The 18780-nt window shown below is 34.0% G+C and overlaps 2 protein-coding genes across 2 annotated transcripts; one reads left to right on the plus strand and one right to left on the minus strand.

Annotated features, from left to right (window-relative positions):
• Window positions 1–2148: 2148 nt before the first annotated feature.
• On the minus strand, window positions 2149–5517 carry LOC120626332 (2-iminobutanoate/2-iminopropanoate deaminase-like). Its single transcript, XM_039893823.1, has 3 exons — window positions 5330–5517; window positions 2723–2949; window positions 2149–2392 (listed from the first exon to the last, which is right to left on the minus strand). The coding sequence occupies exons 1-3, from the start codon at window positions 5416–5418 to the stop codon at window positions 2253–2255; spliced, it is 456 nt and encodes a 151-aa protein (XP_039749757.1). The 5' UTR covers window positions 5419–5517; the 3' UTR covers window positions 2149–2252.
• LOC120626333 lies at window positions 2856–18469 on the plus strand. Its single transcript, XM_039893824.1, has 7 exons — window positions 2856–2925; window positions 7941–8190; window positions 9814–10007; window positions 14332–14456; window positions 16512–16687; window positions 16976–17011; window positions 17656–18469. Exons 2-7 carry the CDS (start codon window positions 7981–7983, stop codon window positions 18055–18057), a joined length of 1143 nt encoding a protein of 380 aa, XP_039749758.1. The 5' UTR covers window positions 2856–2925; window positions 7941–7980; the 3' UTR covers window positions 18058–18469.
• Window positions 18470–18780: the final 311 nt, after the last annotated feature.

An 18780-nucleotide genomic window follows, 5' to 3' on the forward strand; every position in this document is an offset into this window, starting at 1 on the left:
ACAAACATTCATTTTTCTGTTATGGAATTCGAACCCACAGCTTTGTCTCAGAAACCAGTCCACTGCACCAAGTGGCAATCATTTTTTACAAATCCTTAATAAACGCAGACAAAGAGTGCTACTAAGCTGAAAATTATAATAATCATATTAGTATCTGCACCCTACATAATGCCCCTTTTAATTAAAAGTCGGTTGATATGAAATATTCACCGCTATGTTTACGCGGAATCACTGCCGTCACATACTGTTCGATGTAAACAGAACATCAATTAACTAATGGCTGAGTATTGGCTACATATACAATCTCCCTGATGCAGCAGATAGCTCTGTGGCTTTAAGTTGGAGTTCTCAGGTTCGATTTCTGGCAAGGACAATTAGGGAGTTTAAATTTCAGAATTTTCTCTGGCCTGATTATTATACCATTTGGTCATATTGGTATAATTTAGAGGCTGCAGTGGGTAGTTACCACCCTACCGAAACAGACGTGCAGCCAAGTTATCTAGCGTTCAGGTACGGTGTAAGCGTAGAAACTTATTAGTAACTAGCTTTTTCCCGCGGCTTCGCTCACGTTAAGTTCAATTTTGATTTGGTAAATTTTAAAACAAAGTCTTGCTGCTAACAGAAAAATATAAACGTAAATTACTTAAAAAAAACAGAAACTTTCATATAAGTTCTCATCCCCTATTTGATGCCTTTGGAGTTGGAATTTTTAAAATTTGTTAAATACGTATTTCTTTATTTTTAATCGAAAGCCTAAAATCAAATTTTCATGGATGTAACTTGAAAAATAAATTGATGATTTTATACAAACTTTCATCCCCCATTTAATCCTCTTAGGGTTGGAATTTTCAAAAATCCTTTCTTAGCGGATGCCTAAGTTGTAATAACTATCTGTGTGCATAATTTCAGCCTGTTCCGTCAAGTGGTTAGAGCTGTGCATTGATAAATCCGTCAGTCAGTCAGTCACCTTTTCCTTTTATATATATGGATATGATAGCTATTACTGGCTAACCGGCTATCACTTACCACCAGGTGAGATTGCAGTCAAGGGCTAATTAGTAGAGGAATACTTTTTTTTTAATATAGTGGTTTATTAAGTTGAAAGTAGGTATTCGAGTCAGTACAAATCGTATTTTTTTTTATTATTAACGTTTTCGACTATAGGTATAAGTATAGATCGAAAGCTTCTGAGGTCGTGCAAAAATGTTCTTGTACCAAATGGTATTATTGCGAATTATATCTAGAAGATTATTGGTACCAGCCTAGAATTAGAAAGATCGCGTTGTTTACAACCGTTCTTTAGATAGCATTTCATGTAAATTGGTCTTATAATCGTATAAGCAAAGCTGCTAGTCCACTTTTTGGGCCCCCATGGTGGGCTCTAAAACTTATACCTTACGCCTCTCTTCGCTCTGACAGCCTAAGGATAGCGGATACATGGAAATCAAATGAATTGTCAATTAATAAAATTTTATTACAAGACAAACATAATTTATTGTTATGAAAAAACAAACAGTATTGCAATCATTCTATACCTACATAACATTTACGTAATTTGAAACAAGCATACGTTTATTACCTCGACGCATTAGTAAAATGTCGTAACTTGCACTGAAAAATTTAGGACAATATTAAAAATATGTTTCACATCTCACAAATAAGATAACATTTGTCACATTAATTTATAATAGACAGACCAAACTTTGGTTCCTGATAAACAAATATCAATGCTGTACCACAGTACAGCATTGATATTTGCATTCCTCCCAAGCTGACCAAGTAACATCACAATGTTACTTGGTCAGCTTGGGAGGAGCAGAAATATTTTGTTTCGCTAGGATTCAGGAGTCGTGGTCCAACTTTTCTGTCCAACCAGTTGGATTATAGGCCTACCAGAAACCAATGTTATTTTTTTTTAATTCTTTGGATACTGTGTCTTTTTATAGTATCTACTGGAGTTGTTGTTGTTACAAGTACGTAAATAGACCTCTGACGATCTTACTGCGTAGATGGCAGTTTATACAAATAAGTAACTAGAATAACAATGTGTTGCCTATTATTCAATTATGATACGTATGTTTTCACTCTAAATATTCTAAGATATGTATGTATATGATGATTCTGTTTGATATTCTAAATAAATATTCAATAATTAATTTAATCCCATTAATTTTCATGCACTTGTAAATATTGTCTATTAAGCATGTCGGATTTTCTTTTCTACGTCACACGACGTGATATCGATGGTATAATTATTTTGAGCAAGGACACGGGCCGGCTTCGACAATCGACAGATCTCCACTCAATGCTATGGCTTCAATTTCTACTGCTGCTCCAAGTGGTAACTTGCCAACTTGGAATGTAGCTCGGGCTGGACAGTCCTTAGTGAAAACTGAAACAACAAAAAATCACCATCTTCAGTATGCTTGAAATATTTCCTTCTCAATACTGCTTCAAATAATTACAGCATAGCAATCGCATATATATCGTCAGCAATAGGTTGTTTAAAAGATGAGTAACAATCGTATTAGGGAGCAAACAAGATAGATATCTATAGAGGCTGTTATAGGGCCATATGACGGCCGATTGGCGCAGTAGACAGCGACCCTGCTTTCTAAGTCCAAGACCCAAGATTAATTGTCAACCTAGATACTATAATTTCACTTCAAAAACTGTTATGATTTTTTCTGTATTTATTCCGTTTTGGTTTACATATACTTACATTTTCCATATACTTCGTTGACAGTTTTAAAATCATCAATGTCCCCAAGGAGGATAGTTGTCTTGACGACAGCGTCGAGGGAAGATCCGCCCGCCTCCAAAACGTGCTTCAAGTTGCTCAAAGCCTGTTGCGTTTGGGCTTCAGCGCCACCGTCAACCAATTTCGCTTGTGGATCCAATCCTAGTACTCCAGATACGTATAAGGTATGGTCCACTAAGATTGCTTGACTGAAATAAATCTTTTAATTTACCGAACTTTTGTCCGTTTTCACTAAACTTAGTAGCCTTAGTCAAAGGTATAATGTTTTAGTCCATGTCTATAGAAATGGAATCGTTTCACCAACTCTTAGGTGGTAACTATCGGTGAACGGTTGATATATGCCTACGAATCTCCTTAGATAAGGTGTCCCTTATTTAGGCGTTGCATTGTTGGTCGTTAGTGAAAACGGGCATAAGTGTCACATTAGTGCACATATTGATGGACTTATTTCTAAATTAAACTAATTGACTTGTCATAAAAATCGGTTTCCCTTGGTTTTCCTAATCCTAAGGTTGCCTGGAAGAGATCGCTACTAAGCGATAAGGCCGCCCTTTGTATCCTACTTTTTAAGTTTATTTTTGTTGTGTCCATTGTTTTTTTTTTTTCCTATTTGTGGTGTACAAATAAAGTGTATAAATAAAATAAAAACAAATAAGTAAAAAAGAGCTATACAGTGATAGTGAGTCCAGGAGATAAAGTGTTTAAAGGACAGCAAAGACAGTTTGACGACCCTGGTGCAGTGCTGTGGTTTTAAGTGGGGGGTTCAATGTGGTCCAAATTGGCAATTTGGGAATAAATAATTTCTGAATTTTCTGGTCTGGTTATCCTACAGATGAAAATTAACACCTACGACTTAGGTTGATGGACAAAAGGCGGACCATTGTAAATATAATATAAATATACTACAACAATACACACATCGCCATCTAGCCCCAAAGTAAGCCTAACTTGTGTTATGGGTACTGAGATAGCTGATTAATATTTTTATGAATTTAATCCTCACAAATACTTATAACATAAGATAAAGAATTATTATTTAAATGGCTATAAACCTGAGAACGACCTTGCTGCTACAATTTAGGTTGGCGGGCTTTAACGGTTATTATCACATGTGAGTGATTACAACCGGGGCAAGTGCTTTCAGTGTTCACCGAGCACTGCCTAATTTCACTTAGGTAATTAGGTAATTACCTAACTCTACCAGGCTAATAGTTTTTGGACCAAACCAGGAATACCCCAGGAATAACTCAGGCCCTTGTGATCAGCAACCAAAAATGCTGATGAAATATCAACTAGACACAAAAAAAGGCAATTCGTGTCACCAAATTATTTCATCATCATCATCATAAATTCAACCAATGGACGTCCACAGCTGGACATAGGTCTTTTGTAGGGAGTTCCACAATCCACGGTCCTGGGCCGCTTGCACTTACAGTTATATATGATCGTGGATTATTTTTATGCAATAGATCAATAATCGACAAAGTTATTCCTTGCTTGGTAAATAAAGAGCTGTTTATCTGCTAAATAAAATAACATGGTCTATTTCCGACCATTCCAATAAGGCGGAAATAGAAATTTGTATTTGGATTCCAATAAAACATTCAAACAAAGCGAGCATTTTCATATTAAAACTAAGGCTGGCTTCACAGTGGTGTTCATTCTTTTTTACAAATCTACAAAAAAAAACTAAATTCGGCAGGTCTTAAAATAGCGCTATCCCTTTCCATTGTATACTATGTGAAAAGGTCAGCACTTTGTATGCCAATTTAGTCTTGAGATTTGTGTGAAGCAGAATTAGTTGTTGTACTCGATGTTTCTAAAAAACGCGGACGACTAATCAAGTTGGTAACTAACAAATTACTAAATTACAGATTATTGGTTTTGTGGTTTTTTTTTCAAAGATAAATCCTACCGATTTTAGCAACGCGATACCACTTTTCTGCCTAAGGAATTACTTAAGCAAATAATGTAACTGCTTCTGTTTATTTACAAACACATGTATTACTATCGATATACAACGTATAAATGGAAACCGAAATATTAATCCATAGACTTTAGAGGTACACACATTTTTTACTGTCTCTGAGACATTTATCTGTGGAACCGAAACGCTAATAGTTTTTGAGTAAACACTGCCATAGTTTATACTGAAAGAAATCAGATACAGCCTTAACATGACATGCAAAATTAAAATCAATTGACTCCTGTCCCTTTATTAGGTACATGTCGCGTAGCGTAGGTACTATGCGCGTGTCGGTCTTTTATCTTCAATCGGGTTGCAATAAATAAACCCTTAGAAGAATTAATAAGATATAAGAATAAGAAATAAGAATAAGAACGAGATGAGTGTCGAGACATCAACCGAAAAGTGTCTGAAAAAGTATTTTTATTACATGTAATTCCAAATCCTAATATGTAACGAGACTATCTTAAATGATCAAAGAACTGGTACCGAATCTACTAGTTAAAAGTCTTGCCTCTATCTTAGAATCTCTGAATCAGGTACATGACCTGATTCAGAGATTCTAGTATAGACAGTACAGAGAGAAAATCTGTATTAAATACCTGTAAGGTCCTACTGGTTTGTAGATGTGTGGAGACGAAACGATGATTTTTGTTACTTTATGCTTTTTACCGATTGTCGTCTCGGTCATCTTGACAAATAATTTAGAGTTTATATTTCACGCAAATGATTTTACGAACTCTCTCAAAATGCCTTCATGAAATAAATTTGAATTATGTTAACTGACACGGTTTTTTGTACAATAATAAGATTACAAAGAATGAATCAATTTTATCGTTATGCCATGAAATATGTCATTGCATTATAATGAGTCAGTGTCAACAAATAAAAAAAATATTTATACTGACATATCACTCTCTTCTTTTGATTTATGGCTTTTCGTAATAATGACATATTATCCTCATACAAAAAAATACTTGCCATAGGTCAAAACCAAAGAAAAAAAATGTAATTGGAGATCAATTAAATTACATTTTCGAACGTTCGTCAGTGAGGATATAATTATACCAAAAAGCAAAATAGTAAAATTCTTTTTAAAAAAAAAAATTATCAGTGTCACTTTACCAGAATTTCTCCAAGCACACGCATCAACTTTTACTGTTAACTGCCAGCGAAGAACTAATACTGTCCAGCAAAATATTTCACGATATTGAAGTTACATGCAGCCAAACTTAAGACCATTTTTTTATAAACGACGTATCCAGAAAACGCGTCAAAATATGGCTTTCAATTTAGGTTATTTTGAAGTTGTGTATTCTTGTATTATTACAAATCATGTGGGTATAATATTAAAAATCCTGTCAAATTAATGTCACACCTTAACTATCAGATAGTCATTAATTGCATAGTAACTTTTATTCATTAAGAATTCGTTCAATTTGCGCTTAAATAAAGGAAATTCATATTCGAACAAATATTTTATAATAACTCGAAAAATGACGGTGAAAATAAAAAGCCGATTGGTATTTTTGTCAATAAGTCAATACGGTATACCCATTTTTAGAAATACGAAAATACTGGGACTTTTCAGAGGTAGCTCGTTGTACTTACTTTAATTAAATTTTAACCGTACTGTCAAGTCGTTAATACAAGGTCACCTAGTGTGCCCGCTTAGTGTTCTTTTCACGAATACCAATGAGGCGGTGCCCTTTTGTTATTTTAATGACTCCGTTCAGAGTTCAGAACCATGCAATAAGTATTTGCGTTTTAAACTCGTATTTAGGTATTTCTTTTTTTATCACATAATTCATTCACCGTTTTGACATCCAAAATTATTTTACGATAAAAGCGAGTTACTGAAAGTAACGTTTTGGGCGAGACTTCCACAACTACTTATGAGGCTTTATACCTAATCTAATGATTTTCCGCCCTAACCTCATTGTCGCCACAATGTACCACCTGCTGCGCGGATATTAAAGAGGCGTGTTTAGATACGACGAATTTGTATAGCTAAGTTTTACAAATGGTGTTTTTGCAGCGGTTTAGGAAAGTGAGAGTGTTCAAGTAACTTCTTGACTACTAAGCAGGTAAATAATATAAAAAAAGATAATCGTTCTCTATTGAAAAGAATCCTTAGAACCACTGAATCGACTGGAACTTGTTTGTACTTTGTGATTTCCTTTCAAGGTCACAAAACCCTTGGTGTAGAAGACTCGTGTTTGACTGAGCCTAATTTACAGTTAAAATGTATGGTTTTCCTCTCTCTATAATCATCGTCATGGTCCCTGTAATAACACTGACATACTCAAGCGGCCTGAACATAATCATGACATCCATTGCGGAAAGAGGCCACGATATTGACCGTCATGCAAATGCACAAATACTCACGTATGGTTGACTATTAACACGATTTGTTCATGTGGAAAATTTACCGCTTTCCCATAGGATACCTATATAACGAAAGCGTTCAGGTGTAGATCTTATTTGTGTTTGAAACTCGGGATTGTTAAACAGCGCAGTAAATTTTTGAAGGTAAATTGCGTTTTGCGTTGGTGCTCGAGACGAAAAACAGTAATATTGTTACATTCCCAAAAGAACAGAGGTATCAGGCAATTGTTTCGGCTTGTATAGGTACATGGGCTTATTAGTCACTTAGATTTAAAAATATTAGAATAAGGGCATTCCAAGGGTGGTAAAATCAATAATATTCTATCTTACCTATTAGATATTTTTCTTTTTTAATTTCCCCAATGAAATAACCTAAAATACTAGTTGATTGTCTTCTTAGGTATATTTCGATTATGTACGCCGGTTTCTTTATCATTTCAAGGCAGTTTTCTTTCTTCATTTTCAGTAAATCAAAATATAATTTTGATGACTTTGGTTTAGTTAATAACTATTTAGAATACTTCGAAAGCAATATCGCTAGATTTTTCACTAATTAAGTTAACTGCCAGACCGTTCAATCCACTATCAGACTTAGCGCTTTACAATTATTATCATTTTTAGCATATTAATGTCGTACGGTTGGACATGGGAGACCTATATATTAATATAAGTTCACAGTGACAAAAATACATACTTTTGAGTTTATAAAAAAAATCTCCATGTAAAATCAATTACGATATCTTCCTACAATTTCATTATACGACTTACATATTATTTAATAATAGAACTGAAAGTATGCCTCCAAACTCGTTTTAAACTTTACAGCCAGAAGTTCGCGCGTGCAAGAAATGGCATAGCGGGGAAAATGAAATACGTGATGCTGCAAAACGTTATTATGAAACTTGAGCTATATACTTTGGCACTCATATTGGTATCAAACGGTATTAGTGCAGGAACCAATGATACAAAAGGGAATGAAAGTGATACTGATACTTATATAAGCAGATTCATAGCGGATTTATGGCTCGAAGGTACAGATGTTGTTCGGATTATATGGAGGGATTGTTCTAAAAAGGTAATATTTTTTTATTTTTCATTTTTCACTACAATTTTTCATTATCACCAAAATTATAAATTTAAATAACATGCTGTTATGCAGTTTATCTACATAAGATTGTAGTGATAAAAAAATGAATGTATATGTAAGGATTTAAAAAAATACTACTACTGTGTGCGTAATAATGAGGAATGTACAGCTCCTTTAATTTTTTTTAAGATGTTTTAGGGTTTTTTTATTTCACTTTTGACATAAATGAATTATTGTACTTATTTTTGTATTAGATACGTAAATGACGCTGGGGTTTTTTTAGATCTAAAAATTCCTTTATTTTTGTGGTAGGTACATCATATTGGCTGACTAAAATTTGAACAGTAAATTTTACTGTTTGTCAAAATGTGCTTTTGTAAAAAAAAACTATTTAATGATAACATCTTTAGAAAAAGTGAAAAAAAAGAAAGTTAAGTTAAAAAATCCGCAATTCATTTAATGCCTCGCACACTGAATAAATAGATTACTTTTTAATTTCCGTGAAAGTTGAGATAGAGCCTTTTTAAGAATTCGGTGGACCTTCGTGAAGCTTTATTAAAGCGAGAGGAATAAAAAACAATTTTATCGCAAAGTTCCGCTAGCCTGACATTGTAATTTAATAATGTGCTGCCGTGTGCAAATAATATGTAAATTTTGGAAGGCTTTTCTATACCTTCTTTACCTTTGATATTCTCTACCTACGGAAAATGTAAACGGTAGCTCTCTAAATACCTAATCTTCGTTAAACAAACAAGAGGGATTTTACGGAATATTAAAACATCGTTATTACCTCTCAAGGGCGCATGGGAATATTTTTGTTAGCTTAAAAATATAAACGTATATGGAAAAATTATATTTTCACTAAACGAGAATATGGTGTAATTATTGCGTACGGAGTAAAACATCAATTAAAATGTAAAAAAAATAAAAAGTTTTTTAATAAAATTGTTCTTTCCCGTCATCAACTGAAGTGTTACATTCATGTATTTATCAGAACGTGGTGTTTATATTCGTAAGCTTCTGATATTTTCCCGCAGTGCCTATGCTCATCTCCAGAAAGTGACCTAAAGGTAAAACTAACAACAATAAATAAAAGTTAAAATACCAAATTTGTGGATATTTGAATTGAATTAAATTAAATATAACTAAACATACCAATTTTAGCCCCTATAGACTGTAAAAACTGTGAGATATGACGAGTTTCTAATTCTTTAATATCAGGTTTAATGTATATAACTTGAAAAATAACGGACTTCCTTACAAACTCACTTCCCGTGTTTGACCCCTTTAAGCATAGAAATGGTTGTTTTTAAACCATTTCATTTACCACCACTACATGGTTAAAGAATATTCTTTAAATTTTTTTTAGCCGTCTAAGCCATAGGTTTTCAGCCAGCCAGCGTGGACATTCTTTTATGATTATGGATTTTCATTCCACCATATTGGCGTATACTAAATCAATAATTTTATACCATTGGCGAACCTTAAAAGTAGAAGAAAATAATTTACTTATATGAAGCCTCGAATAAAAGAAAATCACAAATTTCGAACCTAGGCTCATATGGAATTGAGCTCAAAGATACTTATTACTTAATGCTTATCATATTTTAGCTAGTCGACGTGAAAGACGTCATAGATCACAAGGAGTACTATCCAAAATTCGTGAGATGTATGAAAAGGAAGACCCTAAGAGCCCTTGACCGTTGTCTAAACCCGGATGTGGTACCGCTCGCTGACGGCGTCAACTTAGTGAGATTCGAACTGGTTGACCACTCCGGGAACGTGCTGCATGAAAATGGGACCAGGTATGATATTATCTTTAATAGGAAAAGGAATTTAAGGATATTTAATTTTTTGACATTTAAGGATATTTAATTTTTTGACATGTAGATAAACTGCATAACAGGATGTTTAACGTTTGGGTTTTCTTCGCTTTCTTAAAGAAAACCCTGCTTCGCTTTGTCATAAGATTAAAATTAATACTAGGTTCATCTCAGATAAAGGAGATCTACATTTTCACATTTACCGTTTTGCTAGGATATAATTATTTTCATTAGGCAAACTTGAGACAAACCGGAACTTTAATTATCTATGTTAGCACCTCAGCTGTATGAATTTTTCTGAGATTGGTACACAAAAAATCTACGCCAATGGCTGACGATCACAGATTATAATATTCCTTAGAATGGCCAATTGAGTTCTCAAAAAAAAATGGTTTTGTTTCCAGACATAGGCGAGCATAAGCATAGCCATCAGCATCATTTGAAAAAATATAAGAAAATATTTTTTCCTAGGTACATTTTTATTAGTCACATTTGTAGACGCTCGGGAACTCTGTCAACCATTTGTTCGCCATTGTTTTTAGTATCAGGTAGCACCTACTGCCATAAATACTATCTTGAAATCGAAATATATCGTACCACATTGCCAGTGGCGTGCATAGAGATGCACGCGTATGCAGAGGATATAAAATGACGAAAATCTCCAGTAAGAGTTATAATAAACTTAAAGGCGTTGTAAGAGTAATGAAAAGTCTATCCTTAAGTATTTATAGCTCGTATTTAAGATATTCTTTATTTTGTATCATCTGCATACCCTGTGCATACCCTCTATGCACGCCACTGCACATTGCACATATCTTTGGGGTCTTCTACAAAAAACACATCTGCCCCAACGGTCACACAGACACGACCTGCCCGCTTCAACGTATAGTAAACATATTAGCACAACATATGAAACATATTATATTTTAAAAATAGTTTCCTCAGTAAATCTTTAATATATAATATACAACGTTTATTTAAATATGCAGATGCGTAGAGAGGGCGTGATGGCATAAGATAGCATAATTTCGTGTGCCGTGACTACGAACGGGTGGATTTTACTGCTGAAGCTCGCCAATGAATCTTTCACATTAAAAAAATCGTAGTGATAATGATAAAGGCGTCTAGTGATTAAGGCAAAGGAAACTTCCCGATCAAATGATCGTAACACATTGTACTTACAGCTTCTGATATAATGTAGGTTGAACTGATACGAGATTAAGCACGCTGGCACCACCAATAGATATTTTAATCTCCGCTTTGTTATGCGGCACGCCCCTAGTAGAAAGTTCAACAGCCTTTGTCAAGCCACGTTTCCAATAGTATACCTACCTACATTTTATATTAAATTAGTTTAAAAAGTGTTCGCGGCTTTGAACACGAGCCTTTAGATTTATCCAGTAATACCAGTTATCTCTGTGCCGAATTCGGTAGCGGTGAGTTAAACATAGGTAACAAACAATAAATATACGTATAATATAAATTCCCACGTTTATAATATTTGTAAAGATAAGTGTGGAATCTTTGATTTCATAACTTCCCAAAATTTGTGCAGGGTTTCTAAATTTTTTGTTTTTTTTAGCTTCATTGTAATCATCATCATATAAATCCTTTAAGGGCCCACTACAGGGAACGGGTCTGCTCCCATAATGAGAAGGGGTTCACGCCGTAGACCACAATGCTGACCCAGCGGGGGTTGGTGGCCTCCACACGCCTTTGAAATCAGAGCCTCTAAAGAGAACTCTCAGACATACAGGTTTCCTAACGATGTTTTCCTTTACCATCGAAGCAAGTAATATTTTAATTGCAATTATTTAGTTTACCGATTTTCAAATCTACTTGTTTTAACTAAAATCAATAAAACGTTTATTTGTTTTTTTTTAATTAGAGGGCATACATCCCTCTACTTAGCTATCCCTACTAATATAATAAAAGTGAATGTAAGTTTGTTTGTTACGCTTTCACGCAAAAACCACTGAACCGATCTTCATGAAACTTTTTATACATACTGTTGGAGGTATTAAAAATAATAAAGTATACTTTGCAATGAAAAAAAAATTACATAAGATAAAAAAATGTTTATGAAATAATTTCAAAATCTCATATATGACCATAGTTGTGACTATGTAGCAGTACGCTGCCTCCCAAAATTACGCGGGCGAAGCTACAGGGCACATCTAGTACTTTTGAATATAATATAGTTTTGTATAGATTTTTTTCACAAGTGTAGTAAGCTTAACAGGTTTTATTATTGCCTTTCTGATTAACGGAAAGGCTAAATATGATTTGTATAAGACAATAAAATGTGGCCGCGTGTAAATTAACTATTTTTATATCACCTCTAAAATATTTACCTAAAGGCGTACAGGGTTAATGCACGAAGAGTAATTTGTCAAGCTCGCATAATACAGTTTCCGATTACCGTTGCGTAAGTGCTCCAATTTCATCGCTGTAATGACACGTACCTGCAATATATTGTAATTTGTAATAAACAATATCATTAGCAGGGTGAGTTATAAGGCTCACGATACCGTAAATGAAAGGAAGAAATTTTCATTTCCGAAACAAATTGTAAATAATAATAAAAATAAACTTTTTAACGCACAGTAATTGTGTCAGACTCTGGAATTCCCTAACTGCTGGCAAAATCCTTTCCTATTTTTAGAAGCCGTTTGAAAAACTATTTTTATTTTTTGTAAAATTGTAGGATGTAGTTTTTCATTGTAATATGTATAAACAACATGTATAATACATGTATACATATTACAATTATATGTATAAGAAGGTATAATATAACAATTATATGTATAAGAAGGTTCTGTTCTTGGGGAGATCGCTTTAGCGATAAGACCGCTTTTACACACCTAAACTAGTTTTTAAGTTTCTTAATCTTTTTTATTTGTTACGGCATCACATCTCTCTTGAAAAGTCACCTACTCAAAGTTGTAAATCACTTTTGAACAAAAAAAGGAGAATAATTACCTATAATTTGTGAACTATTTCCAATATAAAATTTACCTACGATGCACAATTTTACATGGAATATTAACATTATCGAGGTTCGAATGTTTTGGCTCACCCTATCGTATTTCAGAAACCTTATTAACTTTACCATTTATGCCTTTTATCTTTGTTACTAATTTTTTTTAATTTTTGAAAAAAAAAAACAATACTGTGTAATATGTTGACATTACTGAGTAATTTGGTTGTGTTATTGCCGCCAAGTATAAGTATGAACGTCTAAATAAAAAAATTAAATTAAATTTACGATGAACTCTTTGACTTCTAGAATGAATCAAAATTTCAAATGCAAATTGAAACTGTAATCGAATCCGACTTTATTCCTATGCAAAAACCCATGCTAATTTGTGTTTCTGTTTCTATGCGAAAAAATCAAAAAGAAACTCACTGTTTCATTTATAATATTAGTTGAGATACATAGCTCCGTCAATTGATTGAAACGTTACGTTTCAATAAATGTGAAAGTGTATTGGAATCACATAAATATAATAGATATGACTGTACGTAAAAACAATTTTACGATTGAACGATTCAAGAATTGTTTTGTGCTGACAACGGATATCTCGTGTACGTCTGCGTAAATGTTATGAGTAGTTTATATCATTCCCTTATCAACTAATAAACAACTGCCTCGATTGTCCAGTGGCTGGCGTATTCGACTAAGAGCTACCCTAGAGTAACTCGTAGTCGAATCATCCGCAGTCTAAAAACATATAATAAGACCAGCCGTTGCACGCGACTGCACTCGCGTTTTTGGTTTTAAAGCGTATTTATAAGTTGTGCATTCTTGTAAAAGATGTCTGATGTAGGTTTTAATATGCACTTTTTCAATTAAGTTTGGTTTAGGTGTAGTCCTTAAATTTTATAACTTCTACATTAAATGTCCGATTGGAATGAATTTAAAAGTATTTATCTGCTACATAGATACCCTCCCCTTTTTTTAGGTAATAATGAGTACGTTAACAGTGTGATACATAATTTTTATCTATCATAAATAGTTTTCTTAGCGCACGCCAAATAATAAATTTTATAGTAAAAACTTTGCTACTGTGTTTGGGTTACATTATTGCAATTTTCTTAAGGATTTTCAATGGAAAGAAAAAATAATTATAGCCTATATTAGCCTACTCAGTGATAGTTAAGCTTTCTTTTAAGAAAAAACGTTTAAAATCGGTCCAGTACTTTCGGAGCCTATTGGGCACAAACAAACAAAAAAATCTTTCCTCTTCATAATATCAGAATCGATAATAATTCTTCTATCTTCTTGAAAATCATTTTGTTGCAGTTCGTGGACTGAAAAAGAATTTGAGGAAGGAGAATGGAGAAATCTCGCTTTGCAAAGAATGGCTAAAGTTCTACGCACCCATGTTATTAAGTTCGACTTTGAGGATAACAGCATTGTCGATAAAGGTAAGGCGATTTATCGGCACGAAGGGCACTTTAGTGCCGTGTTAGATAAATAAATACTGCGAAACCTACACAGTGGAAATACGTTTTTAAGTCATGTAGCTCTCCTATTACTTTTTCGCTACTAGTTAGCCTATGAATGCAATCTTACCTAGAAAGTGATGATGAAGTCTCAAATAGTGGCAGATAACAAGTCTGGGATATGGAAGTAATGATAAACTTATACCCTTAATTATTAGCTACGCAGCCTCGTACCGGAATGCTAATTTTCTTGTCGTCAAGTCTTTATCGATAGTAGTAACTAGCCACGGCTGAAGCCACCAAACCAGACTAGTGAAAATTCAGCAATTATATCCTCCTAAATTGCCCCTGCAAACAAAATCAATATCGGTTCATCCGTTCGGAAAATATGACAAGACAACAAGTACACACACACACACGCCGACACACACACACACACTCACACACACACACCCGCACACACCCATCCACTCACACACACTGACACACAAACACACACACAGACCCACACATACATATATACCTCTATATTTTCTAAGTTATGTGCGTTAAAATATAATTTGCTTTAACGGTGAAGGAACATACATGCTTGCGAGTTATTGATAACTTTCTCAAAAGCAAGTCAAGCCCACCAATCCGCACTGGGCCAGCGTGGTGGGCTACAACTTACACCCTACACCGTTAGTGGGCCGGTAATGAGGAAGATGAAAAAGACCTTGATGATGAAATATAATATGTTCCACCGGTTGGGAAAGCAAATCGATACTATTCCGTCCGCTGCTACCAGTGCCGAGCAGGCCAAGAGGCGTAAATATGAAAACCTTTGGAGTAGAGACTTTGGGACCGTGGGGTCCGGAGGCACGAGCTCTTTTCAAAGAATTATCGAAAAGGGTTATCGAGTGTATCGGTGATCCTAGAGCGGGCAGTTACCTTGGCCAACGAATTAGTTTGGCCATCCAAAGGGGCAATGCTGCCAGCATCTTAGGAACTGTGCCTCGCTGCGGTGGTTTCGAAGACGTTTTAGATTTTATTTAATTTTACATTTTATTTTTGGTTATATTCATAAATATTTTAAAAAGTAAACAAAATAAGAAATTTCTAATTATTCAATTGAAGTCATAAGAGTCTAAAACAGAGCCGTCGTCAATCACATAATGATTGATGAATGACTCCAAAGTTTTGAAAATAACAAGATTAAAATTATGGTTTATTTAAAGAATCTTTAGTAATTAATTTCAATTGCTTATTATGTTCCTTACATCTATGGGTTGTGAGACTTGTATTCTGAGCTGCCGTCAGCCTTCTGCACGGCAGTTATAGTACGAATATGTCAATACTCGTCTTACGGTTTTATTTATAGTTTCAATTGATGGAACAAAATGATAGCCCACCGGGTAAGTGGAAAACTGTTGCCTTGAAACAGAGCAACATTTTGCAGGGCGTGTAAGAAATGCGTCCTACAAAGTGCCGACCTGACACGTATACGTTAAGAAGAAGAAGAAGAAGAAGAAAAAGTCTTTATTGCACATACAAATATAAAACCAGGTTAACAAAAAAAAAGCGATAATATACATATGCACAAAGGCGGCCTTATCGATCTCCTCCGGACAACCTTTGGTTGAAGAAACATATTAGAGAAAACGGGATAGTGCAATACTTAAATTGTGCTAATTATATACATTACATATACAATTCATACTAATACTACATATATATAGTAAAAACATACATACATATATATAGTTAAGCCTCATGTGCCAGTAAAAACAGCGGCACAAACAACCACACTTTACAACGCTGCTTTGGGGCAGAAATCAAGAGTGAATAGGCATCTTCTAGGCAAGCGCGGTCCACCTTAGGCTGCATCATCGCTTACCATCAGGTGTGATTGCAGTCAGGCGCTCGTCTATAAACATAAAAAAAAAAAATAAAAAAAAAAAAAATAAGCATGTAGAACTTTCCCAGGCGCGTCTTGTCAAATTAAGCTCTAATACTTAGAAACTGCTACTTAAGGATTAAACTCTGATTATTTTCCAGTTGAGTACCGAGGACGACGTCGCCATCAGATGATGACGATGATGATGTTTGGAGTTGTATCAATCGGTATGGTTCTCATTCCGATGGGATTTCAATTCTTGTCAGTTCTCGGTGGCAAAGCACTACTGTTAGCAAAAATGGCCCTAATACTCGCATCTATACAAGGTCTAAAAAAGGTAAATATCCACAAAATTTAAATATATATTTTCCAATTGTGTTGAAATACGTAAAATTAAAATTTTATTTTATTTGCTTAATGCATATTTAACCATTAACGGTTTTGTATTTGGAACAGTTTTCCTCATTTCAACATAATTGAATAGCCACTGAAATGGTCCTAATTGAATTCGCACGTTATTTGAACCATGGCTGACATTAATTCGAATTTTGTATTTTTAACAAAACAATGTATAACGAAAACTCACCCAACACTAACACGTTTAACAATTAACGTTATCTTTTAGGTAGACGTTTATGATGGGTTTCACGAGAGGGGGAAGGTATGATACACCAGCCAAAGTTTGGCTTTAACGACCTACTACTATAATAATACTTTATTATATATATAACTTAAAATATTTATAAACAACAATAACCTATGTACTAAAATCAAATGAAATAAGACCTAATCTGTCTTTGAAAGAACCTGTTTTCACTAACCCTAGGCATCGCGTAAATCGAAGGCCTAATGATTCAGGCGATGTCTATGGAAAAAACGTTTCACCAACACTTAGGTGATAACTATTGGCCAAAAAAAGGTGTGTTCTTAGGAGTATCCTAAGATTAAGCGTTACGCAATGCCCCGTTCGTCATTAGTGAAAACAGGCATTAGTCTCGTTGTGACTCATTAGCTCTTTTTGACAGTTTATTTATAAAAAGCTCATTGTTATTGTTACTATTGAATATGAATATTTTAAGTTAATATAATTTTCTAAATACAAATAACCTAAAGATTTTTATAATCTTATACATTAAAAAAATAAATAAAACGGTATTGGTTTCTTAATATTTAGTTTTAAATAACTAAAATCCTATGTACAGAGTAAATGAATATAACTCAGTTTCGATAATCACCACTCCCAAATATACAGCACGATCACTAATTATACAAAACGATAACCGGTTAATAGATGTTCTGTTCCAGATTGCTGCAAGTCCGATAAGTTACGGCTTCTACCAGGGTTACCCTTACGACCATTACGAGAGAAGTCGTGAGTGGCCACCATCCGGAATACTACCACGGTCTACAAATCCAAATAGTCCTCTTAATCAAGCTAATATTAAAGATAACAGCAGAAATATTAAAAGTGAACCAAACATTGAAACAAAAGTCAATGGCAAAGCCGTAAAACAAGAAACAAGGCAATTTCCAGTCTACTCAGGAGCTTTAAACCTTCCACCACCATCGATATTCACAGTTGTAGATCAACCATCACCTTTAGTAGATTTAACAACCAGGCCAGGAGAAGTTCAGGCAGACTATACTCTAGATTTGCCGTACAATGGATTCCATTTTCAAAGTCCCACTCCTGTCGTTCCAGCTTAATATATTCGCTAAACTTTTTCAAGCATTATTTAACATAGTTGGCGAAATATTTGCGTATGTTTCTCAAGTATTGTATCCAAATAGACATGTGCTATTCAATATTTACTAACATTAGAATATGTTTGATTATAATTTATTCACTGTTATTAACTTTAGGTTAGTTTTACGGTTATTATAAATTCTAAAGTAATGGGATTTTAAATCTTTCTACTTCTCACCCTGTGACGTCATACTTTACGACTATAACGTCTAATGGACACTTTATATTGAAAGCAATTAATGGTTTTGTTCACGGTTTTATGTGTTTCCATTTTATTACGGTAACCGCTTTAATGTTTATGTAACTATGAGATTTAACACGGCTTTATTGTAAAATAATAATATTTAATGAAACTTATAACATTTTTTACATTATTGTTTATAAAAGGGTAAAGACTAACAGTTGCAAGAATAAATTTATTTCTGAAACTTTACTTTTCATTTCAATGCTTGATTATCCAGTAAGTCTTTTTCAAATAGACTTTTTGAGTCCCAATGTATTCGTAATTCATCAGTAATAAATACTCTTTATTGGAAAAAAATTAAATTAAAGGTGTAATTTAGGAAGTCAGAAAATAAGTGTGCTGTTTAGAGACACATGAATGACAATATTTTCTCGTCATAGGCATAATATTATCAAGTCAGCACACAACAATAATTAAAAGAGATAAGTTTGTAGATTAT

The sequence above is a fragment of the Pararge aegeria genome, chromosome 9 (assembly GCF_905163445.1).
Source record: "Pararge aegeria chromosome 9, ilParAegt1.1, whole genome shotgun sequence".
Lineage (NCBI taxonomy): Eukaryota > Metazoa > Arthropoda > Insecta > Lepidoptera > Nymphalidae > Pararge > Pararge aegeria.

Coding starts and splice junctions, on each gene's coding strand:
- LOC120626332 (XM_039893823.1), bottom strand. CDS start 5,418: ATGACCGAGACGACAATCGGTAAAAAGCATAAAGTAACAAAAATCATC. Junction 2,950..5,329: donor AAACCAGTAGGACCTTACAG/GTATTTAATACA, acceptor GATTTATTTCAG/TCAAGCAATCTTAGTGGACC. Junction 2,393..2,722: donor CAACGAAGTATATGGAAAAT/GTAAGTATATGT, acceptor TTGTTGTTTCAG/TTTTCACTAAGGACTGTCCA.
- LOC120626333 (XM_039893824.1), top strand. CDS start 7,981: ATGAAATACGTGATGCTGCAAAACGTTATTATGAAACTTGAGCTATAT. Junction 10,008..14,331: donor CTGCATGAAAATGGGACCAG/GTATGATATTAT, acceptor ATTTTGTTGCAG/TTCGTGGACTGAAAAAGAAT. Junction 14,457..16,511: donor TAACAGCATTGTCGATAAAG/GTAAGGCGATTT, acceptor ATTATTTTCCAG/TTGAGTACCGAGGACGACGT.